The 24,691-nt window shown below is 44.4% G+C and overlaps 1 protein-coding gene across 3 annotated transcripts in view; it reads left to right on the forward strand.

Moving 5' to 3' along the window:
- Nucleotides 1-24,691, forward strand: part of ZDHHC20 (zDHHC palmitoyltransferase 20) — an 80,831-nt gene that overhangs the window by 48,507 nt on the left and 7,633 nt on the right. For 2 of the 3 annotated variants that reach the window (XM_073662287.1, XM_073662283.1), the window contains exons 5-12: nucleotides 6,483-6,552; nucleotides 11,016-11,048; nucleotides 11,137-11,257; nucleotides 15,365-15,400; nucleotides 19,578-19,710; nucleotides 22,563-22,689; nucleotides 23,099-23,188; nucleotides 23,710-23,819. In XM_073662287.1, the coding sequence (XP_073518388.1) occupies nucleotides 6,483-6,552; nucleotides 11,016-11,048; nucleotides 11,137-11,257; nucleotides 15,365-15,400; nucleotides 19,578-19,710; nucleotides 22,563-22,689; nucleotides 23,099-23,188; nucleotides 23,710-23,819 (720 nt within the window). The remainder of the gene's footprint in view (nucleotides 1-6,482; nucleotides 6,553-11,015; nucleotides 11,049-11,136; nucleotides 11,258-15,364; nucleotides 15,401-19,577; nucleotides 19,711-22,562; nucleotides 22,690-23,098; nucleotides 23,189-23,709; nucleotides 23,820-24,691) is intronic. The other variant, XM_073662293.1, reaches the window with a different exon arrangement.

A 24,691-nucleotide genomic window follows, 5' to 3' on the forward strand; every position in this document is an offset into this window, starting at 1 on the left:
AGCTAAGGATGTTACTCTGCCTGGGAAAAAGGCAGTGGCATCCACAGCCAGCAGGACAGGGCCCGGCAGAGGTCTTCGGTCCTTTCGGGCCAAGGGACGATTCAGTCAGCCTTCTTGGAGATTGGGTCGTCCCTCATCCTCCGGCAGATCTGCCCAGAAATCTCGTACTCCCTGGAAGCAACGGTCCCGTCAGGACAGACGGGAGGTTGATAAAAAGTCCGCTAAGGCTGACTGACGCCAGGGATCCCCCCAAGGGCTCTCGGGTGGGAGGTCGTCTGCTACAATTTGGGTCGATCTGGGCATCCCACATAGCAGATGCCTGGGTGACACGGGTTATGTCGGCAGGCTATTTCATAGAGTTTCATTCTCTACCTCCAGACAGGTTTCGTCTGACGGGCATTCCGTCCGTGCCAAGACTGGCTGCCGCACTGTTTCAGGAGGTCGACTCTCTCCTACAGCAGGGTGTGGTGGTTCAGGTTCCTCCGGAAGACCAGGGAAAGGGTTTTTATTCCAACCTTTTTGTGGTCCCCAAAAAGGAGGACAAGTTTCGTCCGGTGCTGGATCTCAGGGATTTGAATATTTACGTCCAGACACGGAAGTTCCGCATGGAGTCTCTCCGATCGGTGATAGCGACCCTGTCGCAGTACGATTTCTTGGTGTCGATAGACATCCGCGACGCCTATTTGCATATCCCTATCGGCAGGGCTCACCAGCGTTTCTTGCGTTTCGCTATAGGTCAAGCCCATTACCAGTTTGTGGCCCTACCCTTCGGGTTGGCCTCAGCTCCCAGGGTTTTTACAAAAATTCTGGCTCCTCTCATGGCGCTTCTTCGAAGACAGGGGGTTACGATCCTCCCCTACCTGGACGACCTGTTCATAGTGTCACCCACAGCAGAGGAGGCAATAACGGCTCGCGATCTCTCCCTTCAGTACCTGATGGACTTCGGGTGGCTGATCAATTGGAAGAAATAGTCATTGGAGCCAGCACAGTCCATTCTTTTCCTGGGGATGCAGTTCGATACAGTTCGGGCAGTTGTGTCCCTGCCTCCTGTCAAACAGACGAACCTTCGTCTTCTGGTCCATGCTATGAAGTCGGCGCTGTCAATGTCCCTTCGGGAATGCATGCGCCTTCTGGGTCAAATGGTGGCAACTATGGAAGCAGTACCATTTGCACAATTTCATTCCCGGGATCTCCAAAACCTTATTCTGACCCATTGGGATCGATCGCTAACTTCTCTGGATCGCTCGGTCATTATCTCCCGCAGGGTGCGAGAGTCTCTTGGATGGTGGTTACGTCCGGAGACTCTATCCGTGGGGAAATCCTTCCTTCCCCCGAGATGGTCGGTGGTGACAACCGATGCCAGCCGGACAGGCTGGGGGGGTGTTTGGAACGACCTCTGGATTCAGGGGGTCTGGTCGCCAAAGGAGTCGTCTCTCCCGATCAACATTTTGCAGTTGAGAGCAATATTTCTCTGCCTCCAACATTGGACGTTCTTATTAAGCGGTCTACCGGTCCGGATCCAGTCGGACAACGCTACGGCTGTCGCGTACATCAACCACCAAGGCGGGACGAGGAGTTCCAGTCTCATGTCGGAGGTCTCTCAGATCCTGGTCTGGGCCGAGTCCAAAGTTCCAGCAATTTCTGCAATTTACATTCCAGGGGTGTTGAATATCTCGGCGGACTTCCTCAGTCGCGAGCAAGTGGACCCTGGGGAATGGAGTATCCATCCAGAAGTGTTTTCTCTGCTGTGTTCCCGTTGGGGGACTGCTAAGGTGGACTTGATGGCATCCAGGCTGAACGCCAGGGTTCCGACGTTCATGTCCAGGTACAGGGACCCGGAGGCAGTGGCGGTGGATGCTTTAGTAGCCCCGTGGGGTCAGTTCAAGCTGATCTATGCGTTTCCGCCGATATCCTTACTGCCTCTGGTGATCCGACGGATCAAACTCGAAGGGGTATCAATAATTCTGATAGCACCAGACTGGCCGCGGAGGACATGGTATTCGACGCTGGTGTCTCTTCAGGCGGCACCTCCGTTTCCGCTGCCCCTTCGCCCGGACTTGCTCACTCAGGGGCCCATTCGTCATCCGGACCTGAGGTCCCTTCGTTTGACGGCGTGGCTCTTGAGACCGAGATCTTGACCCGTCGCGGTTTTTCGCCCGAGGTCATTGCTACCTTGCGGGCGGCCCGGAGTCCAGCTACGTCCAGGATTTATCACAGAACTTGGGAGTCTTTCTATTCATGGTGTTCTGGATCCTCAAGAAACCCGAGGGTTTTTTCCATCCCCAACTTCTTGGCCTTTCTGCAATCTAGTCTGGCCAGGGGTTTGGCAGTAAGTACGGTGCGGGGACAGGCTTCTGCTCTTTCCGCACTTTTTAGGAAGCCTATTGCCTCTCGCAGGGATGTTCGTTCGTTTTTTTCGCGGAGTCGCACGTCAGTTTCCGCCACGGAGGGCAGTTGTGGCTCCATGGCGGCTTAATCTAGTCCTGGAAGCCCTTCAGCATAGGCCTTTTGAGCCTATGGATTCTGCTAAACTTTCACTACTTTCTTGGAAGGTGGCCTTCTTGGTGGCAGTCACCTCTTTGAGAAGGGTATCGGAATTGGCAGCACTTTCTTGCTTACCTCCTTTACTGGAATTTTTTCCGGATCGCGTGGTGCTTCGTACTCGTGAAGATTTTTTGCCTAAGGTAGTGTCACAATTCCACATTAATCAGGACATTGTGTTGCCTTCGCTTTGTCCAGGACCTAAGAATCCAAGGGAGCGGGCCTTGCACTCGTTGGACTTAGTGCGGGCATTGAAGTTCTGTCTTACGATCACTCAAGGTTTTCGGAAGTCGGACTCTCTTTTTGTAATTCCGGCAGGTCGTCGGCGTGGTCAACGTGCTTCCAAAGACACGATAGCTCGGTGGATCCGTTCAGCTATCCTGGAAGCGTACCGGCTCAAGGGCGAGCCTTGTCCGGTTAAAGTTAAAGCTCATTCCACGAGAGCCATTGGCTCATCGTGGGCTTTTCGTCAGGGGGCCTCGGCAGCGCAGCTCTGCCGGGCGGCCACCTGGCGCTCCGTTCACACCTTTACTAAGTTTTATAAGGTGGACGTAAGTGCTTCAGCCGATGCGGCCCTGGGACGCAGGGTCCTGCAGGCGGCGGTAATTTAAGTTATCCCTTTATTTAGTTTTCCATTATTTAGCGCGGTTTGCGCTCTTGCCTAAGTTTTGGGGTATGGAGGCTTCTGCCTCTATTTCCCACCCTTAAGTAGGTACTGCTTTAGGACGTCCCACGAAGTAGAGAATCTGTGTCTCCCTTCCTTCCCTTCTGCTGCTGAAAGCCGGATTTTGGTAAGAACTTACCTGTAAAATCCTTTTCAGCGAAGGAAGGAAGGGAGACACAGCACCCTCCCAGGGCAGAAGTGTGTTGTTGTGTTTCTAGATGCAGCGCGTCTCCTTCCTGATGTCGATCTTCTGGACTGGGTTTAGCGCTCTACGGCTCTCCTTCCAGTTTCGCCAGCTCTACACAGTTGTCAGGTCCAATGGGGTATGCCTAAGACTGTGTGTTTCTATTACATAACCTGTTTTCTCTCATTTCTGAAATTTCAGAAGGGGATATGTTGTTCTGCTGGTTGGTCTGCTCTTCCTTAGCTTGTGTACGGACTGATGAACATGGGAGTAGGAGGAGCCTATATACTGGAGGGGCCGGTCGTCATTTTCCAATCTGAGGTGACTATCCTATGGGGCTCCGCCTACCCACGAAGTAGAGAATCTGTGTCTCCCTTCCTTCCTTCGCTGAAAAGGATTTTACAGGTAAGCTCTTACCAAAATCCGTCTTTTTTCCATAGAGCATTGCCAATAAGCTGGTATCCTTAAAGGGGTTTTCCAGCCTTAGGATACAAGTTTGCAGTCACTCTATGTAAGTGCATGCACTGTGAATATTATCCAGTGTTGGGAGCGGATTGTCATGTAACCACAAGTATGCAATTTGCATACTTCCGGCCACATTCCGACTAGACGTTTGCAGCCTTGCTCAATACACTTCCATTCACATTTCTAGTAGGCATGTGACCGAATATATGCAAGTCGCATTCTTGCACCCACCCCTCCTCGTGCTGGCACCGGAGAATCCTCACAGCGCGCAGTGCATGCACTGTGAAGATTCACAAGTCTGCAATTACATAGGTTACAAGTCGGCAGTCACTCTAAGGCCAGACCATCCCTTTAAAATGCACAAATGCATGTACTACAACACCTTAATATCTTACTATTAAAAGAAGCCTTCTTTTAATATGAAAGGCTATAAGGGAATGTTGTACACAATGTCTTTTTCAGGAGCTTTCCAGCTGGAATCCGCCTGAAAAAGCGCCGCCAAAAATGATCATATTGCACAGCAATGTAAAAACAACATTCTATTGATACTTCTTTTAACCGATACAGGGTGTGAAAACCGTAAAGCAGTTAAATGTTCATTCGTCCGGTGGCTTCATTTGGCAGCCGCTCGCTCTTCATAGTTGAAAGCACAGGGAAAAGACACCGGCAGCAGAACCGCTGCAAGAAGCAACAGCGAAACCGCTTCTGGAGATAGACCACCAGCTTTTGTCTTCAGACATTTTTTGGCCCAGTCTTGACATTTCCACTTATGTGCCTTGTTCAGTAGTGGTCGGGCTCAGCCTTCTTTTCCTCGGCCATGTCTCTGAGCACTGAACACCTTGTACTTCTGTGTCTTGTTCAGTGGTGGTCGGGCTCAGCCTTCTTTTCCTCGGCCATGTCTCTGAGCACTGAACACCTTGTACTTCTGTGTCTTGTTCAGTAGTGGTCGGGCTCAGCCTTCTTTTCCTCGGCCATGTCTCTGAGCACTGAACACCTTGTACTTCTGTGTCTTGTTCAGTGGTGGTCGTGCTCAGCCTTCTTTTCCTCGACCATGTCTCTGAGCACTGAACACTTTGCATTTCTGGGCCTTCAGGGAGGTTGCAGTTCTGGAATATGACAACACTGGAGGATAATGGCTTCTTGGTCGTTTTAGTTTTGATTCTTCTGAAATCTTTGACAGTTAATGTGCGATTTTTTTCTAAACATGTTTTTTGGGACCCTGTTGACTATTTGCAACAAAACTTTTGATTGTTCTGTGGTCATGATCCAATACCCATTTTACTAATTCCTTGAGTGCCGGGTTTTTCTAACATGATCCAATACCTTGACAATTTCAAGAGTGCTGCAAGTTTATACAGCGTAGAGTTGCAAATCTGCATAATAATGATGGTCAAAATACTCACTTGCCTAATAATTGAGCACAATGATTATATTCTCTTAGGGCGTATGGACTTTCATAGGTAGAGACCCCTATCATGAGTCAGAATCCCAGCCTCTTTCAGGCTTCAGACATCCATGTATTTCATTAGGATGCAAACTGAAAGATGTTGTTTCTGATGAGATAACCCTTTAAAGAGGTTGTCCACTACTTTATCATTGATGTCCTATCCTTAGGATAAGTCATCAATGTCTGATTGGTCGGGGTCTGACACCCGGCACCCCCCACCGATCAGCTGTCATCCGTGTTGGCGGCCACCGCCAGCCACAAGTACTCACTTGAGGAGCTGAGCGTCTTCTTATCGTGGCCACCGCAAGGTACTACACATCCACCTCCTATTGATCCGAAGACGAAGCTGGTCCGCAAGTGAGTATTTCTGGCCGGCGGCTGCTGCTGCCACTGAGAACAGCTGATCAGCAGGGGTTCCAGGTGTTGGGGCCTGATCGATCAGACTTTGATGACCTATCTTTATGCTAAATTAGTGGACAACCTCTTTACATTATGGTTGGAAATTTTCTTAAAGGGAACCTGACAGCAGGTTTGACACCTATGACTTAATTGCATGACTGCATTTCTATTTAAAGGTGGATTACAGACAACTCCACCGTGTGGGGCAAGTTTCCAGCATAAATTGATGCTCACTTTATGAAAGGGAGATCCCTGAGCCGTCCAATCATTCTCGTTCCGGATCTTTTGAATCCCGTGATCTGCACAGTGGATCTTTGCCGACATGTCAGAGCCTTCCGGTCAACTGTGCATGCCCAAAGTCGTGGGATTCTAAGTTTCAGGTGGAGAATGAAAGAAGTTTCACAAAGTAATTATCACTATATGCTGTAAACTTGTCCCACACAGTGGCATTGTCTCTAATCCTGTTTTTTAAAAAAAGCAAATGTAGCCATGTAATTAGATTATAGGTATCAGTCCTGCTGTCGGGTTCTCTTTAATGGTAGTACCCATTCTACTGGGGCCAGAAGATGATCTCCTTTGTATAGAGCTATGCCAGGCGTGCAGGGTGGACGCTTACATCAACTAGATGTTTGATTCTGTTTTATTCTCTTTGTCATTGAAGGATATGGAATTGGTAAATGTGTATGATCCTTTTATTCTAAATGGAAACTTAACAGCTGATCAATCGGTCCTATCGATCTCTTTCAGAAACTAATTTTTTTTTTTTCTTTTTATAAATCTAGCCATCCGATATTGTGAAAGATGTCAACTGATCAAACCCGACCGATGCCACCATTGCTCAGCCTGTGACGTGTGAGTCCCGGATCGTATTAATATTCCATAATTTACATTAATTCCCAATAAGGTTCACGGAGTAAATCGGACATCTGTATGTTTTTGGTGTTTGACGGGAACCTGTAGGAAAGGCATGCAATCACGAGGAGAAGATGCAACCAGGACCACATTTGCATGGATTTAGATAGGAGCCTTATATTAGTCATTACTTATCTCTATATTTGCAATAATCTCCTAATGGATATCCAGAATACGTAATGAACAGCGCAGCTGTTATAGAGCCGTATTAATAACTCCGAACTTAAGAGTATCCGGGACAATGTTCCTTTTTGTGAAGTAAAAGGGATGTTAGAAGCCATCGTAGAAGTCCATGACCTGTATAAAAGCACTCAGCCGCCTTCATATCCAGGGTCCCTGAGGCTTGGTGGGTTTTTTATAGTTTACAATGGAGGAAACATTATCCATTAGACAGGGAGACTGGAGAAGGGGAAGATCCCGCAGCTCCTTAAGCGACCCACATCAATGGTTCTTTAATAGATTTTCTCATCATCATCAATGGGTAAAATTGCAAAGTGCTTGTAATAACAAGCAACTTTGCCTCAAATTAAAAATCTCCTCCGTTCTCGAGAACAGAAGGATTTTTATTTTTTTAGGTTACTGTTTGTTGGCAAGGTTACCGACCACTTTTGATGGACTACAGCAGTGGCCGTTTTTTTAGGCAAGGAGTGCAGTGCTCGCTAATCTTTCAGATCGCTGGATCCGAGCAGCTGCGTTCCTCTCTGCTTGCAGGATTGAAACAAACACAGATCGGACCGGCAATGCCGCTGTCGGAGCTGTCAATCTTCAACTGCACACTGCCGCCAAGCAAGCCTTAAGCTGGGAGGCCGGGGATCACTACGTTACTGTAGATATAATAGATAATAAGAATAGCCCTTTTAAGAGGAATTCCACATATGGTAATATTCTGACATTTGAAAGAAAAATAAAAAAAAAACGTACATTTTTTTTTGTGCCTTCCATGAACTTAGAATGCCCGCAAATTTTCTATGAGATATCCTGTGGATATCCCATGCATATTTAAAATGGAAATGACCCCTTTTAAAGGGACTGTGTCACCACAGAATGACTGTTCAAGCCAAGCACACACGCTCGTTGCATCATGGAGGAGCCAATCATTTCTATACACCTTCCCACCTGCTTGTTTTCTCCACCCTTCTCTGACTTTATCAAGCCGGAGCGGTCAATCAAAGAAGAGGGTTGGGAAAGATAGATGGAAAACTAGCAGGACAAGCTGGACTTAGTTTGAAAAATCCTTCTGTTCTGTACTTACAGAGTTCCATTGGACAAAGTCGTTGGCCAACGTTAATATTTATTAAAAAGAAATTCTGAAATTGAGGAAGTTTTTCTTTATCTAATATAACTATGAACCTTTTCATATGGAAACAAACTTAAAGGGGTTGTCCCAGGAACAAAGTACATTTTAATTAATAAATCTTGAGTCCGATCACATGACCGGAGCACTGGGTATCCCCCCACCCCGGGCAGGGGCGTACATAGAAATCATTCGGCCTCATAGCAGAAGTTCCAATTTGCAGCCTTTAAAAAGTAATTTTCCTCCTATTGAAGCCCCCAGATTGCCCTTTCATTGCACCCATAAAGTATGATGCCAGTAAAATTGTCCCCAAAACACAGTATGATACCCCCACCGTGAATTCCTCCACACGCACAGTATAATGACCCTACTGTATCTCCTTTCAACCCCCCCAGCAAAGTATTGTGACCCCAACTTTGATCCCCACACCACCCTCCACACAGTGTAATGGGCCCCAAATAACCCTCCATACAGTATAATGGGCCGCACATGGTCCTCCATGTAGAATAATGGGCCCCACGTAGTCCTCCATACAGTATAATGGCTCCACGTAGTCCTCCATACAGTATAATGGGCCCCACGTAGTCCTCCATACAGAATAATGGGCCCCACATAGTCCTCCGTACAGAATAATGGGCCTCACATAGTCCTCCGTACAGAATAATGGGCCAACATAGTCCTCCATACAGAATAATGGGCCCCACATAGTCCTCCATACAGAATAATGGACCTCACATAGTCCTCCATACAGTATAATGGACCCCACATAGTCCTCCATACAGTATAATGGGGCCCACATAGTCCTCCATACAGAATAATGGCCCCACATAGTCATCCATACAGAATAATAGGGCCCACATAGTCCTCCATACAGAATAATGGGCCCCACATAGTCCTCCTTACAGTATAATGGCCCCACATAGTCATCCATACAGAATAATGGGGCCCACATAGTCTTCCATACAGTATAATGGGCCCACATAGTCCTCCATACAGAATAATGGGCCCCACATAGTCCTCCTTACAGTATAATTGCCCCACATAGTCCTCCATACAGAATAATGGCCCCACATAGTCCTCCATACAGAATAATGGGCCCCACATAGTCCTCCTTACAGTATAATGGGCCCCACGTAGTCCTCCATACAGAATAATGGGCCCCACATAGTCCTCCATACAGTATAATGGGCCCCACGTAGTCCTCCATACAGAATAATGGGCCCCACATAGTCCTCCGTACAGAATAATGGGCCTCACATAGTCCTCCGTACAGAATAATGGGCCAACATAGTCCTCCATACAGAATAATGGGCCCCACATAGTCCTCCATACAGAATAATGGACCTCACATAGTCCTCCATACAGTATAATGGACCCCACATAGTCCTCCATACAGTATAATGGGGCCCACATAGTCCTCCATACAGAATAATGGGCCCACATAGTCATCCATACAGAATAATAGGGCCCACATAGTCCTCCATACAGAATAATGGGCCCCACATAGTCCTCCTTACAGTATAATTGCCCCACATAGTCCTCCATACAGAATAATGGCCCCACATAGTCATCCATACAGAATAATGGGGCCCACATAGTCTTCCATACAGTATAATGGGCCCACATAGTCCTCCATACAGAATAATGGGCCCCACATAGTCCTCCTTACAGTATAATTGCCCCACATAGTCCTCCATACAGAATAATGGCCCCACATATTCCTCCATACAGAATAATGGGCCCCACATAGTCCTCCTTACAGTATAATGGGCCCACATAGTCCTCCATACAGAATAATGGGCCCCACATAGTCCTCCATACAGAATAATGGGCCCCACATAGTCCTCCATACAGAATAATGGGCCCCACATAGTCCTCCTTACAGTATAATTGCCCCACATAGTCCTCCATACAGAATAATGGCCCCACATAGTCATCCATACAGAATAATGGGGCCCACATAGTCTTCCATACAGTATAATGGGCCCACATAGTCCTCCATACAGAATAATGGGCCCCACATAGTCCTCCATACAGAATAATGGGCCCCACATAGTCCTCCTTACAGTATAATTGCCCCACATAGTCCTCCATACAGAATAATGGCCCCACATAGTCCTCCATACAGTATAATGGGGCCCACATAGTCTTCCATACAGTATAATGGGCCCACATAGTCCTCCATACAGTATAATGGGGCCCACATAGTCTTCCATACAGTATAATGGGCCCACATAGTCCTCCATACAGAATAATAGGTCCCACATAGCCCTCCATACAGAATAATGGGCCCCACATAGTCCTCCTTACAGTATAATTGCCCCACATAGTCCTCCATACAGAATAATGGCCCCACATAGCCCTCCATACAGAATAATGGGCCCCACATAGTCCTCCTTACAGTATAATTGCCCCACATAGTCCTCCATACAGAATAATGGCCCCACATAGCACTCCATACAGAATAATGGCCCCACATTAAAGAAAAAAAAATGCTCCCCTTTCCTCATTCCCCGGCTGCTCTGGTCTTTGCCGCGAGCTTTGAAGCTCTTCACTACCCTGCACAGCTTATATGAAATAGTGATGTCATCGTGCTCGCTGCGCTGAGACGTCAGACGCAGAGGGAGGAGGAAGTGGACGGTTTCCCTCTTCCATCATTGCTTTCAACTCTATCGGTATCCAGGATGCTGATACAATTGAAAGTGAGATGCAGGGGGAGCTGAGGCCGGTGTCATGGGCCGAATATTTCTGGTGTTGCAGTAAGATTGACCTCTTGTTACCAGGTTGCCCCATAGATTACAGCTAAACTTCGTGGGTTGAAATAGTTATTTTTGGGGGACTCTTCTAACAGCAGACTGTTGTAAAAGTGAACAACCCCTTTAGAAAAGACCCTTTCAGCTCTTGTGACACATCTGATTTTACTAAATAATTCGTATTCTGACTTGTTCTCTTTAATTACAGTAGAATCTATGAGAAAATACTTTTTTTTTTTTTTTTAAATGTAATGCTTTGATGCTAATTATTCTTTCATGTGGGGATGCTCTATAATAAGCTGCGGTTGTATTACCTCGACTATATAAATATATTTTCCCATTTCTGTTTCCGTCAGATGTGTTCTCAAGATGGATCATCACTGCCCCTGGTACGTGGGCTTTGTGGGCTCGTTATGGATGTATTTTTATATTTGATGCTTTCTACATATGGTAATGTCTGTAATGTCTTTATTGTAGGGTGAATAATTGTGTGGGATTTTCCAATTACAAATTCTTCCTGCTGTTTTTATTGTACTCCTTACTGTACTGCCTGTTCATTGCCGCCACCGTTCTACAATATTTCATCCGATTTTGGACGGTAAGAATTCTGTATGATTGAACTTGTAGCTGTATTTAAGGAATAACTGAACTTTGCTACGTTTTTTGTTTTTTTAATATTTTGTAGTTTCTTAAAGTAGACCTGTCACCAGATCAAAAGTGGACAGTTTTGTGCTCATACTTTATTCCTCCTGCTCCTCAGAGTATTCATGTTTTTTTTTCTTTTTTTAAATGCCTTACGGTTTCAGAGATATGGGACTTTTTATTTAGTGCAATTTTTATGGTCTTTTCTAAGGAGGTGTAATTATGCAGAATAGCCTAAAATCACGCCCCAGAGAAACCTGTGAGCCACGCCGTCTTGGTAAAAAAAAAACATAAAAATGATCACTAAATAAAAAGGCCCATATTTCTGGAACCATTTGGTGGATTTTAAAAAAAAAACAGTCTGGAAAATGGATCACTCTCACAGCGAACTTATGTCTTCCTGAATGAACAAAGACAGAGGCCCAAACTTTCATTATTATTAGCTCAAGGCTACGCCCACATACCCCCTCATTGCTGAGCTAATATGTGGGCTGGTTGTGAGATGTGCTAGGTCCTTCCAGACTTACATGATATCTTCGCCCCGGGAGGTCCCAGGCAATATATATTGTCATCATGTTTCTTATTGCGATTTTATCATTACATAGAGATAAAACATGACCTGGATAGCATCATCCATCGGACCGTTATTAACTTGGAGGGGTTCTGCTGGCCTTACGGTGATGTGAGTGAATGCTTTCTGTTCGTCCCTTCGCTACAACGCTTAAAATATGTCTCCCATAAATATCTGATTAATACAAACCCCACTATTCATCACTAGCCACTGGCTTCAACTGGTCTGCGAAAGAGTCTTAGATCAGAGGAAGTCCTTTGGTTTGGAGACGTATTTTCTTGCCTCTGCATAAATTAATCTCAGCCTCTGCGTCGTCTTCCCAGCAAATCTCCCCGCTATAATTACCTGGTCACTATAAGGGCTCCTACTTCCATAGAGGTTGACGTGTCAGCTCTCTTAATTCCCCTGTTTTAATTAGTTTTTCTCTTCCTCATGTATAATTAGTCCCATATGTTCAATGTGAGGGTGATATGTCCCCTCTCTGGAGATGTGTTATGGATTTTAATTTTTCTCTGACACTATTGAAGACCTTTTTACTGTAGACTTTCTATTGTAGCAATACTTTGTTGTTCGAGCTCAGGAAAAAGCCGTCCATTTCTGCCTCCTGAGCTGCACACTTTTGAGCAATCAGTGGGGGTTTCTGGACCTGGACCCCCACCATTCTGCAGGGCATTTAAGGACCTACAGATTATGAAAAAAACATAACAAAGTTTAGTTACAATTTACGTGCCATTATGGCGTTATTGTTCATGTACTTTACAGTATCCTGCCTAATGTATTGTCTTAATTATTTTTAGTATTACTGGGGCAATAAACTCTCTTTATTGCCCCAGTAATACTAAAATTAATTAACATAATTTATTTTTTCTTCATTGCTTGTGTTACTCTTTATCATTCATTTCAAGCTGTGAACTGATGATTGTGTTAATCAATAGGATTAGTGGAAGGAAGTTAAGAAAAAAGTCAGCACAAGATTACTACTTGCGTTACCATGCAAACTTTTCATGATGCAATTGCAGCGGATGTCTGACCTCACCTTTTCCCTATAGGGCGAAAAGTCCGAGACAACTTGCAGCGCCCGGATGGATTCCGACCATATCTCCATATAGTCCTAACATAAAGATAATAAATATCATAGAGTCTTGCACCCTTGGGGTTTCGGGTTGCTTTCTTGCTGTGCAGTTATTACTGCTCCTACTTATTAAGGCCATATTCCTAATAACAGAAGGCTTTTAGGAAATTGCTGCATATGCCTTTGTACAGTTAAAGAAGCCCTCCTCCTCCTTCCATCAAAGTTTTAATCCTCTTAATATATTGCAATCATCATATTATACAGCACTGTGTACTTACAATTGCTCATTTTGCCTTTCTACCCAGATAATTCTTCTCTTTTCTCTGCTCTGTGTAGAAACAGGAAGTCTCTTTTCCCTGCATTTATCATTCCCCTCTTCAACTCCTGACCCAGCTGCTCCCTTCACCCCCCCCCCCCCAGGGACTTTTTCAGTGATGACTCATGCAGGGAAAATTGACCTCCTGTTTCTACACAGAGCCTAGGAGGATTCAGCTAGTCCGTTTTTAATCACGTAATGTTACAGACCTAATGGAAAAGAGGATAATTATCTGGGTAGAAAGGCAAAATGAGCAATTGCAATATGATGACTGCAATATATTAAGAGGATACAAATTTTGATGGGAGTGCTTCTTTAAAGGGAGACAATATAAAATGACTATTCAAACCAAGCATCGGCTCTTGGTGCACTCTTGACGTCGCTGAACATTTCCCATCTACTGTTCTTGCATCTATCTCCACCTCCTCCTCTTTTTGATTGACATCTCTGACTAAGTGGCGGGAAAAAGATTGAAAACAAGTAGGTGGGAAGGTGCAGTGAACTACTCGGCCACGATAATGGTGCACCGATCGCCTGTGCTTGGTTTGGACAGTCATTTTGTGCTGACAAACTCCCTTTTAAAAACTCATTGTAGAGACCAGGCATGGTTCCAATTCATTCGTGTGCTGCCATACACTTTAAGGGTTATTCCAGCCTAAACAAGTGATCACCTATATACTAGGTAGGTCATAATTGTTAGTGAAGTGGACCCTCTACCAATTCCTGATTGTGTCCCTTGTTCTCCACTGTTCGCGAGACTACGGCCTGGAGAAATTGAATAGAGTGGCCTTTCTCACAGCCCTGGATGTGGGACCAAACTTGCGAGACCTGCTGCTCCATTTAAATCTTGCTGTTTGCCTTCTTGTCACCAGGGAAGACAGCGATACAAAAATCCTATTTCTGATGATTGGTGGGAGCCCAACTATCTAATAACTACCACCTATTCAGAGGTCAGGTAATAACTTCGTTAGCCTGGAATACCCCTTTAAGAAGTCTGTTGGCTGAATGCTTGTTTGATAAAGGGCTATTCTTCACTAGCTTCACCATTAATATGTATACTCAGCTCAGCAGGTAGATGGAAGGTAGAGAGGGGAAAAGGATTGGGCATGTTGAAATCCAACATGCTCGATCTTTCTTAACTTCCCAAAATCTGTTGTCAGGAGAAAGGACATCCCCATACACATCCAAAATCATCAGATTCAGCTGAGTTTGGGATGACTGCCCTTACATGGCAAGGATACTGGCCACCAACCTGTAGAGGAGGTGTGTCTGATGGTTGCTGGTTGTAGATGGCAGCAGCGATCCTTAGATGTTTCAAACCTCCCATCGTACGTGGTATCAAAAATCTTTATGCTTAAAAGATGACCCTTAAATGAGGAGTCCAGGATTTAGAAAGAAAATACATTACGAATAGTAGGAAAGCTAAAAAAAATAAATAAATAAAAGTCAGTATTCACCAGTTCAATTCTTGTAGCTCCAGCACTGGCGGCTACCGCTGATTTTGTTTACTTCCCTACAAATGACCGCTGCAGCCAATCACTGACCTCATTGATGATTGGCTTCAGCTGTCATGTGGATATGCGTAGTGAGATCGATCCATGGAGATAAAGACCAATGGAGGTGACCAGAGATTGTCTGCATTGAAGCTGCAGGGGAATGAACCAGTAAATACTGATTTTATTGTTTCCCACTTGGCTGCACAGGGTTATCTCCGTACGGTCAGTAGCTGATAGGTAAGGGATGTATCAGCTGATACATTTGTGCAGCCAAGCACAGCGCTAGATACTGGACATTTTAGGTTGGAACCAGTGGTGTAACTTAAAGCTAATGGGCCCCAATGCTAAAGCTTGAATTGAGCACCCAATTATTGCAAGTCTTTAATATCATTGATCTTTTTATATAGGCCTAAGGGACTTGGTCTCGAGTGCCTGGGTGTGATTGCAACCCCTGGACATAGTATAGTTATGCCTCTGATTGTAACTCATTAGACCGTGTTCCTTACACCAACCCATACGTCCTCCTGTGGTTCACAGCTGCTCTCCATACTGTCATCTGCCGATCACATCGTTCTTCTGTCTAATGAACTGTCTTTGTTTGCGTAAAGCTTTGCCGCAGCAAATCTGAAGAAACATGTCCCCAGGTAAAACAACCCAAGCCGCTGATTCATGACCACTTCATCCAAACATTCTGTTGTTCCAATGGTCGTCTTTTCCATCTGCAGTATCTTTAGGGATCGTAGAATGATAGAGTTGGAGGGGACCTCCAGGGTCATCGTGTCCAACCCCCTGCTCAATGCAGGATTCACTAAACCATCTCAGACAGATGTCTGTCCAGCCTCTGTATGAAGACTTCCATTGAAGAAGAACTCACCACCTCTCGTGGCCGCCTGTTCCACTCATTGATCACCCTCACTGTCAAAAAGTTTTATATAATATCTAATCTGTATCTTCTCCCTTTCAGTTTCATTCCATTGCTTCTCGTGTTTCCATGTGCAAATGAGAATAAGGATGATCCCTCTACAATGTGAAAGCCCTTCAGATATTTGTAGACCGTTATTAAGTCTCCTCTCAGTCTTCTTTTTTCCAAGCTAAACATTCCCAGATCCTTTAACTGTTCCTCGTAGGACATAGTTTGCAGACTGGTCACCATTCTGGTCGCTCTCCTCTGAATTTGCTCCAATTTTTCAATGTATTTTTAAAAAAGTGGTGCCCAGAACTGGACACAGTATTCCGGATGAGGTCTGACCAAGGAAGAGTACAGGGAGATAATTACTTCATGTGATATAGACTCTATGCTTCGCTTATTACGTCCCAGATCTGTGTTTGCCTTTTTTTGCTGCTTTTTTTGTGTTTTTTTGTGGTTCCTAGTAAATCACATCGTAGATACCATCCATCTCTAAAGCTAGATTCACACATTAACGTTTCCCGGTCCTAGCACAGACCGCGATGCATGGAGTCACCACGAGTCTCCTAATCCAAACGCTGCAGATTCCTATATGCCTATTGAGTTCGTGTCAGGAGATCCATGACCAGACCATGCGTTGCGTTCTGTGCTCTGACCATGATGTGTGTGAATCTAGCCTAACACAGTCTAAGTGTCCCTACAAGACCTAGTACTAATCTATTGACACTAGGTCAGCCTAAGAAATAGCCCTGAGGATAGTCTTCTGCTCTTAGCCCATAGAATGGGACCTGAGGTTGGAGGACTAAAAGTCTATATTTTGTGCCTTATGTAGTAATGTGTTATACAGATTGCAGTTAGTCCATAGGTGATCATTCTGCCTCTACCTGGTTGTCACCTGAGGCTATGGCCCCCAATCTGGCTGAATTTCTGGTGATTTTATCCTATACCTGCCCGTCTCCATATACACAGCGTGCAGTCCTTATGTATATTTCTTATGTATATTGCTGTATTACGATGCAACTATAACTTGGTCCTACTAGGTAACCCAAAATATGGCGCTTTTTTTGCCCAATCTATATACAACTAGTATCGCTACTGATTAGAGCATTAAAGGGCCGGCGCCTTGTACACAGGCATGTTTAATATTTTTTTTTAAGTCTCCAGGATGAAAATAAAACAAAAAGTGGAGGCATGTAAAAAATCAGCGCCAAGGAAGAATGTGCAATTGCTTGTGACAGTCAATTTGTGATTAAAGTAGAAACTCCCTTCTGAAATGAAGCAAATTGCTGGAGATTTTCAGGTGGCAGCCAGCCATGCACGCCCCTTGTGGAAAAAACGTAGTATTACATGAAAGTCATACAAATTAATCAGTCCTTGCAGTATTTGACTGGGCCAGGACCATCATAGTTGGAGCTGCTGATGCTCAGTGGTACTCTTCCATGGCTAAGAGTGGGCCATCTTAAATTGAAGCAACCGTTAGAAAATGACCTATTGTTTAAATCAGGTTTTTGTACTGTATTTTAAAAAAAAAAAAGCAATTTATTTATTTTTTCTCAATCACAATCTTTGTTAAAAAATAATTGTAATGCAGTTTTCACACTGGCCCCTAGGGCTTTTTTTAAAGTCATACTTCCTGTTCTTTCAGGAAGGGTTTTCAGCAGGCGACTTATCACCAGAGGCAGGTTTACAATGACAGGTCACACAGCTGATAACACAGGATCCACCAATCACAATAGGCCATATCACAGCTGACCCTGCTATCCCCACTTCACACTGACCTCTGCACACGCTCATCAGACACTTCAGTGCAAAAGGTTGGAGGCAGAGTCTGACCATTGTTGCTATGTACATGTGTTGTTTCCTGAAACAACTGGGAGTTGACCTATAAAAGCTCTAGTGGCAAGTGTGAAAATTACAAGATTCCATTTTTTTTATTTCTAATACAGATTGTGATATGGAAGAAGGAAAAAAAACAAAACCTGGTTTAAACAATAGGGTATTTTCTTATATTGGCTTTCCTTTAAGCAGGGAACTCGTTCCTTATGATACAGTACTTGTATGCCATAGTAGGGCTCCTGGACAGAGGTTGCACCATTTTATACATGCTCCTTGTGTTCTGCAGGTTGGTGAGCACTGCCCTAAGGAAATAATATTAGACTATTTCCCTATAAGGCACCTGTCTGTACTCGTGAGTCTGTCCATTTAGCATGTAATAGTTATTACTGGCGTCATTCACACACACATACAGTGCCTACAAGTAGTATTCAACCCCCTGCAGATTTAGCTGGTTTGATAAGACGCAAATAAGTTAGAGCCTTCAAACTGCAAACGAGAGTAGGTTTTATGAACAGAAGCATAAATCTTACAAACCAAAAAGTTATGTTGCTGAGTTGAATTTTATTAAATTTTAAACATAAAAGTGTGGGTCAATCATTATACAACCCCTATGTTTAATATTTTGTGGAATAACCCTTGTTTGCAATTACAGCTAATAATCGTCTTTTATAAGACCTGATCAGGCCGGCACAGGTCTGTGGAGTTATCTTGGCCCACTCCTCCATGCAGATCTTCTCCAAGTTATCTAGGTTCTTTGGGTGTCTCATGTGGACTTTATTCTTGAGCTCCTTCCACAAGTTTTCAATTGGGTTAAGGTCAGGAGACTGACTAGGCCACTCCAACACCTTGACTTTTTCCCTCTTGAACCAGGCCTTGGTTTTCTTGGCTGTGTGCTTTGGGTCGTTGTCTTGTTGGAAGATGAAATTACGACCCATCTTAAGATCCTTGATGGAGGAGCGGAGGTTCTTGGCCAAAATCTCCAGGTAGGCCGTGCTATCCATCTTCCCATGCATGCGGACCAGATGGCCAGGCCCCTTGGCTGAGGAACAGCCCCACAGCATGATGCTGCCACCACCATGCTTGACTGTAGGGATGGTATTCTTGGGGTCGTATGCAGTGCCATCCAGTCTCCAAACGTCACGTGTGTGGTTGGCACCAAAGATCTCGATCTTGGTCTCATCAGACCATAGAACCTTGAACCAGTCTGTCTCAGAGTCCTCCAAGTGATCATGAGCAAACTGTAGACGAGCCTTGACATGATGCTTTGAAAGTAAAGGTACCATACAGGCTCGTCTGGAACGGAGACCATTGCGGTGGAGTACGTTACTTATGGTATTGACTGAAACCAATGTCCCCACTGCCATGAGATCTTCCCGGAGCTCCTTCCTTGTTGTCCTTGGGTTAGCCTTGACTCTTCGGACAAGCCTGGCCTCGGCACGGGAGGACACTTTCAAAGGCTGTCCAGGCTGTGGAAGGCTAACAGTAGTTCCATAAGCCTTCCACTTACGGATGATGCTCCCAACAGTGGAGACAGGTAGGCCCAACTCCTTGGAAAGGGTTTTGTACCCCTTGCCAGCCTTGTGACCCTCCACGATCTTGTCTCTGATGGCCTTGGAATGCTCCTTTGTCTTTCCCATGTTGACCATGTCTGAGTGCTGTTCACAAGTTTGGGGAGGGTCTTAAATAGTCAGAAAAGGCTGGCAAAAGAGATCTTTAATCCACACATGTGAAGCTCATTATTCTTGGTGCCTGAACTACTTCTTAATACTTTAGGGGGACCAAACAGATTTCTTGTGGTTTGAGGGGTTGAATAATAAATGACACTCTGAATTAACTTTTAACGTTTTTTAAAAAAAAAAAAAAAATTTGCTGCAGTGCATTTCCCACTTCCAGGCTGATCTACAGTACAAATGTCACAATGCCAAGTTAATTCCGCATGTGTCAACCAGCTAAATCTGCAGGGGGTTGAATACTACTTGTAGGCACTGTACATTCCATTTTCTTCATGTTTTTGCCCATGCACTAGATTAATCAGACTGTACGTTGTCACGTTATCTTTTTCTTTCTCCATTTTGCAGAATGAGCTGGCAGATACCAGAGCTAAATTCCACGTCCTTTTCCTGTTCTTCGTGTCGGCCATGTTCTTCATCAGTATACTTTCGTTATTTAGCTATCACTGCTGGCTTGTTGCGAAAAACAGATCTACTATAGGTAATGCCATTCTGGGCAAGTCCTCCAGAGGTGCAATGCCGGTGCCTGACCACCCAAATCTAGTCCTGTGCGTTGTGTAATCTGCTCCACACGTGTCCAAGTAGAGTTCTTCCATGAGAAGACATTTTATCCTCAGCGCCACATATACAGTCGAGGTATAAAGTTATCACTAGGGATGAGCAGACCCTTGGAAGTTCAGGTTCTGGTACCCGACCCAAACTTTATTCCAAGGACCAGAACTTTACCTGAACTTGGACCAGAACCCGGCACCCCATTGAAAACAATGGGGACCCGAACTTTTGAGCTGGAAAATTACTCACTCACTCTCACTTTCCCTTTCTTTCTTTCCCTCTCGCTCTCTTTTTTTTTTTTCCTTCTCTCTTCTTTTCTTTCCCCTCTCTCTCTCCTTTTTTTCTTTCCCTCTCTTTTTTTCTTTCCCTCTCTTTTTTTTCTTTCCCTCTCTTTTTTTTCTTTCCCTCTCTTTTTTTTCTTTCCCTCTTTTTTTTTTCGTTCCCTTTTTTTTTTCTTTCCCTCTTTTTTTTCTTTCCCTTTTTTCCCTTTCTTTTTTTCCCTCTCCCTCTTTCTTTCCCTTTTTTCTTTCCCTCTTTCTCTTTTTTCTTTCCCTCTCTTTTTTCCTTTCCCTCTCTTTTTTTTCTTTCCCTCTTTTTTTTCTTTCCCTCTCTTTCCCTCTTTTTTTCTCCTTCCATTTTTTTCTCTTTCCCTCTCTTTTTTCTCTTCCCCTCTCCTTTTTTCTTTCCCTCTTTCTTTCCCTCTTTCTTTTTTCTCTCTCTCTTTCTTTTTTCTTTTTTTTTTCTCTCACTTTTTTTTTCTCTCTCACTTTTTTTCTCTCTCACTTTTTTTCTCTCTCTCTCTCTCACTTTTTCTCTCTCATCACTTTTTCTCTCTCCCTCTCGCTCTCTCATCACTTTTTCTCTCCCTCTCGCTCTCTCATCACTTTTTCTCTCCTCCGGGAGAAGTTCGTTTTGGGCGTTTAGCACCAGACACTAACTGTCCTGTACGAGCGCCAAACTTTGAATGTCGGGTTTGCTCATCTCTAGTTATTACTAAAGAGGTTGTCTAGTGAGTGGATAAATATTACTTTTAAAGGAAAAGGAATACTCACCCTAACTGGGTCCTTGCTACTCCAGTTCTGGCACTTACCCAATCCCCGCTGGTCTCAACACCCAGAAAATTGCAGTCTGCTCAGCCAGTCACGGACCACAGTGATGACCCTCGTCTGTGTGTTGAGATGAGACTAGCAGGGATCGAGTAAGCTCTAGACCTGGAGCAGCAGGGCCTGCTGAAAGTATTAGTTTTTTTTAAGTATTTTTTATCCTCTGGACAACCCCTTTAACCAAACTCCCTTCCATTCACTCATTTGTGGATGCTCATCAGTGGGGGCAGTATATCTGGCTATATGAGAAGGAAATGAGTCTTCTGGGCAAATAAAATAATGATGATTGACCAAATAATTTATTCTTTGTAGGGGATGGATTACATATAGTTAAGAAAATATTAATTTAAAGGGGTATTCCCATCTCCATGATCCTATCCCGATATGTAATAGGTGTAGTAATAATAATAATAGCAAATACGTCCTATTTGAAATGTAGTATTGTACCCCATGTGCAGGGCATTGCTGTAGCTCAGATATCCATGGTTCAACCACTAACTATCTAACTGTCACTATATGAGTGGTCAAAACTGTGAAGATCTGCGTTTGTGGGTTTTAATAATCACCTAGGCGAGTTAAAGATGCAACAATATTATATTCCTTACATCAAGGTTTTACAACAACTCCAGGTAAATGGCCAAAATACAGTTCTCTCAGTCCTCAAGTTCCCTCCCGGGATCAGTAGTTCCACTGCCTTTCTATCAGGCGATACTCACTGTCTCCCAACTTTTGTTTGGCCCATAGATTTCACATCTCCAGCCAGTATAGTCTGTAGTCCCAGTCCACGATCCTCCAGACGACAGATAAAACGATTGACGTACAGGTATCCAGTAGCAGCTGTCCGTTAAGAAAGTTTATCAAATCCAGACGACAGATTCCACAACTGTTGCACATTTATCCAGCCTAGTCAGCAGCCGATCTCTACTCCATATGCAATCGACCCTTCCATGGTCCAGGTTCTCAGACTAGATCCTATCCCTTTGAAATCATTCCACCAACTTCTTCACTAAACATGTGTCTTATTGTCCTTCTTCCCTGGGGTCAGCCCCCTTCCCACCCCCCGAAGCTAAATGTGCATTAGTGAAGGTATTTTTTCTCAGGCCGAACCCATCACGTGAGACTGCATGTGAGATCCCCTGTGGTGACTGCTCCTCTAGATCTTAGTTGATCTTCCACACAATGGGCCTAGTGGCTGATTAGAACAATGGCTGGATGCTCCTGAGATACTAATGAGATTATTGGAATGCTGGACATTTTACAAGTGAAATTAGTGTACATAAACTGAAGAGCAAGTAGAACATTAATAAAACATCAAGCACATCACTAATAAAACACAGCGATATTGACGGAACCAGTACTCCGTGCTGGAAAAAGTCCAATTAGTCTTAGTAAGTGGCCAGCTCCTTACAGTAACCATGGATTCTAAAATTGTAAAGTGCTGCGGAATATGTTGGCTCTTTAAAAATAAAAAAATATTATTACCGAAGCTACTGCAATGCGCTGCACATGGGGTAAGCGACGTAGCGAATCAGTAGAACTATACTACATTTCTAATTGGAGGTATTTGGTAATATTATTATACCTACTACATATTGTAATAGGATCTTGGAGACGGGAATACCCCTTTTTAATGTCTTTTTTTATTGCTCTAAGTTTTATAACAATTTGTTTATTATAGAGGCTTTCCGGGCTCCTTCTTTTCGAACTGGTCCTGAAAAAGATGGGTTTTCCCTTGGCTTCAGCAAGAATTTTCGAGAAGTCTTTGGGGATGAAAAGAGATATTGGCTGTTTCCCAAATTCACAAGGTAAAGTAAGATGCGGATGGATGAGCGTCACATGGTAAACGCTACATAAAAAGCCAAAGTAATAAAAGAAAAAAAAGTCGTTGTATAAACTCTTATCTCACACCAGACTCAAATGCAGAATCTGACTATGACGCATCATTTATAGTTATGGGGCCATATATACGGCCCGGAGGGACTTTACTCTTATGCTCCAAAACCCAGGTGTGACCACAAGCTCTTTACACATTATACTTGTGCTCTTCAGAGCGAGAGCCAGGAAGTGTTGTCATTGGGACACATCCTGTTTTTCTGCTTTATTTCTCTTTGATAGAAAATGTTGCTTATGACGGAAATAGGCAGAGGATTTTTAACGATGTATAAATGAATATTATTTGTAAGACCTCCAGGCGATGCGTTGTTTGTCTTACAGCTTGGGAGACGGCTGCTCTTTCCCAACTCGCCTTGTCCTTGGAGATCCTGAGCAAAATATATCCGCTATCCAGAGCGACTCTTCCAAAAAGTAAGTATATCTAATTGTTATTTCTGTTCACACCAATATATATTAGCTGTGATTAGTAGCTGATGGAGAAGCGAATGATGACATTGTTCTGGTTGTGGAGACACTATGGCTGGCCCTGCTGGCTTTGTGATTTCCCACCTCCACAATCTGGGAGGTTATTCTGTATATGACATAGTGACCGTGACCACCTTGTTATTACCCCTTTCTAATTAAAGCGTTTGTACCAGATTTATAAGTTATTTCCTGTCCATAGGATAGGTGATAACTTCCCAATCGCTGGGGGTCTTACCACTTGAATCCAAAGAGCTCCGTCTAAATGGGGTCACCTCTGCATTCACTGGCACCGGTGATCACAGAGGTGGGACCCGCATCTATCAGATATCTTTGGCACGTCCTGTGAAAATGCCATTAATGTCAAGTGTCTGAATACCCTGATTTAGTCCTTCATCGATGTATCATCTACTCTCTGCCTGAAGCAAATGATGTTAATTATTATCGGATCAATTTTTTTTCTGTTTTAGTGCTGGACCAAGTCAACCATTTCCAGCCAGACCACTCAGCGAGTCCCAAAACCGATTACTTGGAAGTGACAGTCAATGGACGGATAGTGGAGAGGATCACACACAGAAAGGTACACTATATATATGTTGGGGGGGCTGCAGAGGAATAAAGGAGGGCACTGAACGTTTTTCTTAATGTTTTTGTGTTCAAGGAATATAAATCTGACATAATAACACACAGTCCTCTAGTAATATTCTCCAGCACTTTCCTGCCCTCCATTATAATGCCCTAGTGCTACTCTGCCCTCTAGTGTTAGATCCCAGCATTGTACTGATTTCTATTAGGTCCCAGCTCTCTCCTGCCATCTAGTGTTAGATTCTGCCCTGTATGTTAGATCCCAGCACTCTCCTGCCCTCTAGTGTTAGATCCCAGCATTGTACTGATTTTTATTAGGTCCCAACTCTCTCCTGCCCTCTAGTGTTAGATCCCAGCACAGCCTTGCTTCCCAGTCTTTGGCCCCAGTGCTCTTCAGCCTCCATCACTCGGCTTCAGCCTTGCTCGTTCCTTTTGTTGCTTTGGTGCCCTTGAATATTTACACTAAACAATGAGAATGATATGTTTGGTATAAACCTTTTCATAAAACCCTCCCTTGACCCATCCTCTGTGTCTAGCTATCGCCCCATATCACTTCTCCCCTGCGCCTCAAAACTACTGGAACAGCATGTCCACTCTGAACTGTCCTGCCACCTCTCCTCCTGCTCCCTATTTGACCGCTTACAATCTGGTTTCCGACCGCATCACTCCACTGAAACTGCCCCTGACTAAAGTCACCAATGACCTACTAACCGCCAAATCCAAGCAACACTACTCCATCCTCCTCCTTCTGGACCTGTCATCTGCCTTTGACACAGTGGACCATTCCTTCTTACTACAGACTCTCTCATCTCTCGGCATCACAGACTTGGCCCTGTCTTGGATCTCCTCATACCTAACAGACCGGAC

This window comes from Phyllobates terribilis, unplaced genomic scaffold (genome assembly GCF_046119375.1).
Source record: "Phyllobates terribilis strain yellow unplaced genomic scaffold, ASM4611937v1 Scaffold_2__4_contigs__length_985480577, whole genome shotgun sequence".
NCBI classification, from domain to species: Eukaryota; Metazoa; Chordata; class Amphibia; order Anura; family Dendrobatidae; genus Phyllobates; species Phyllobates terribilis.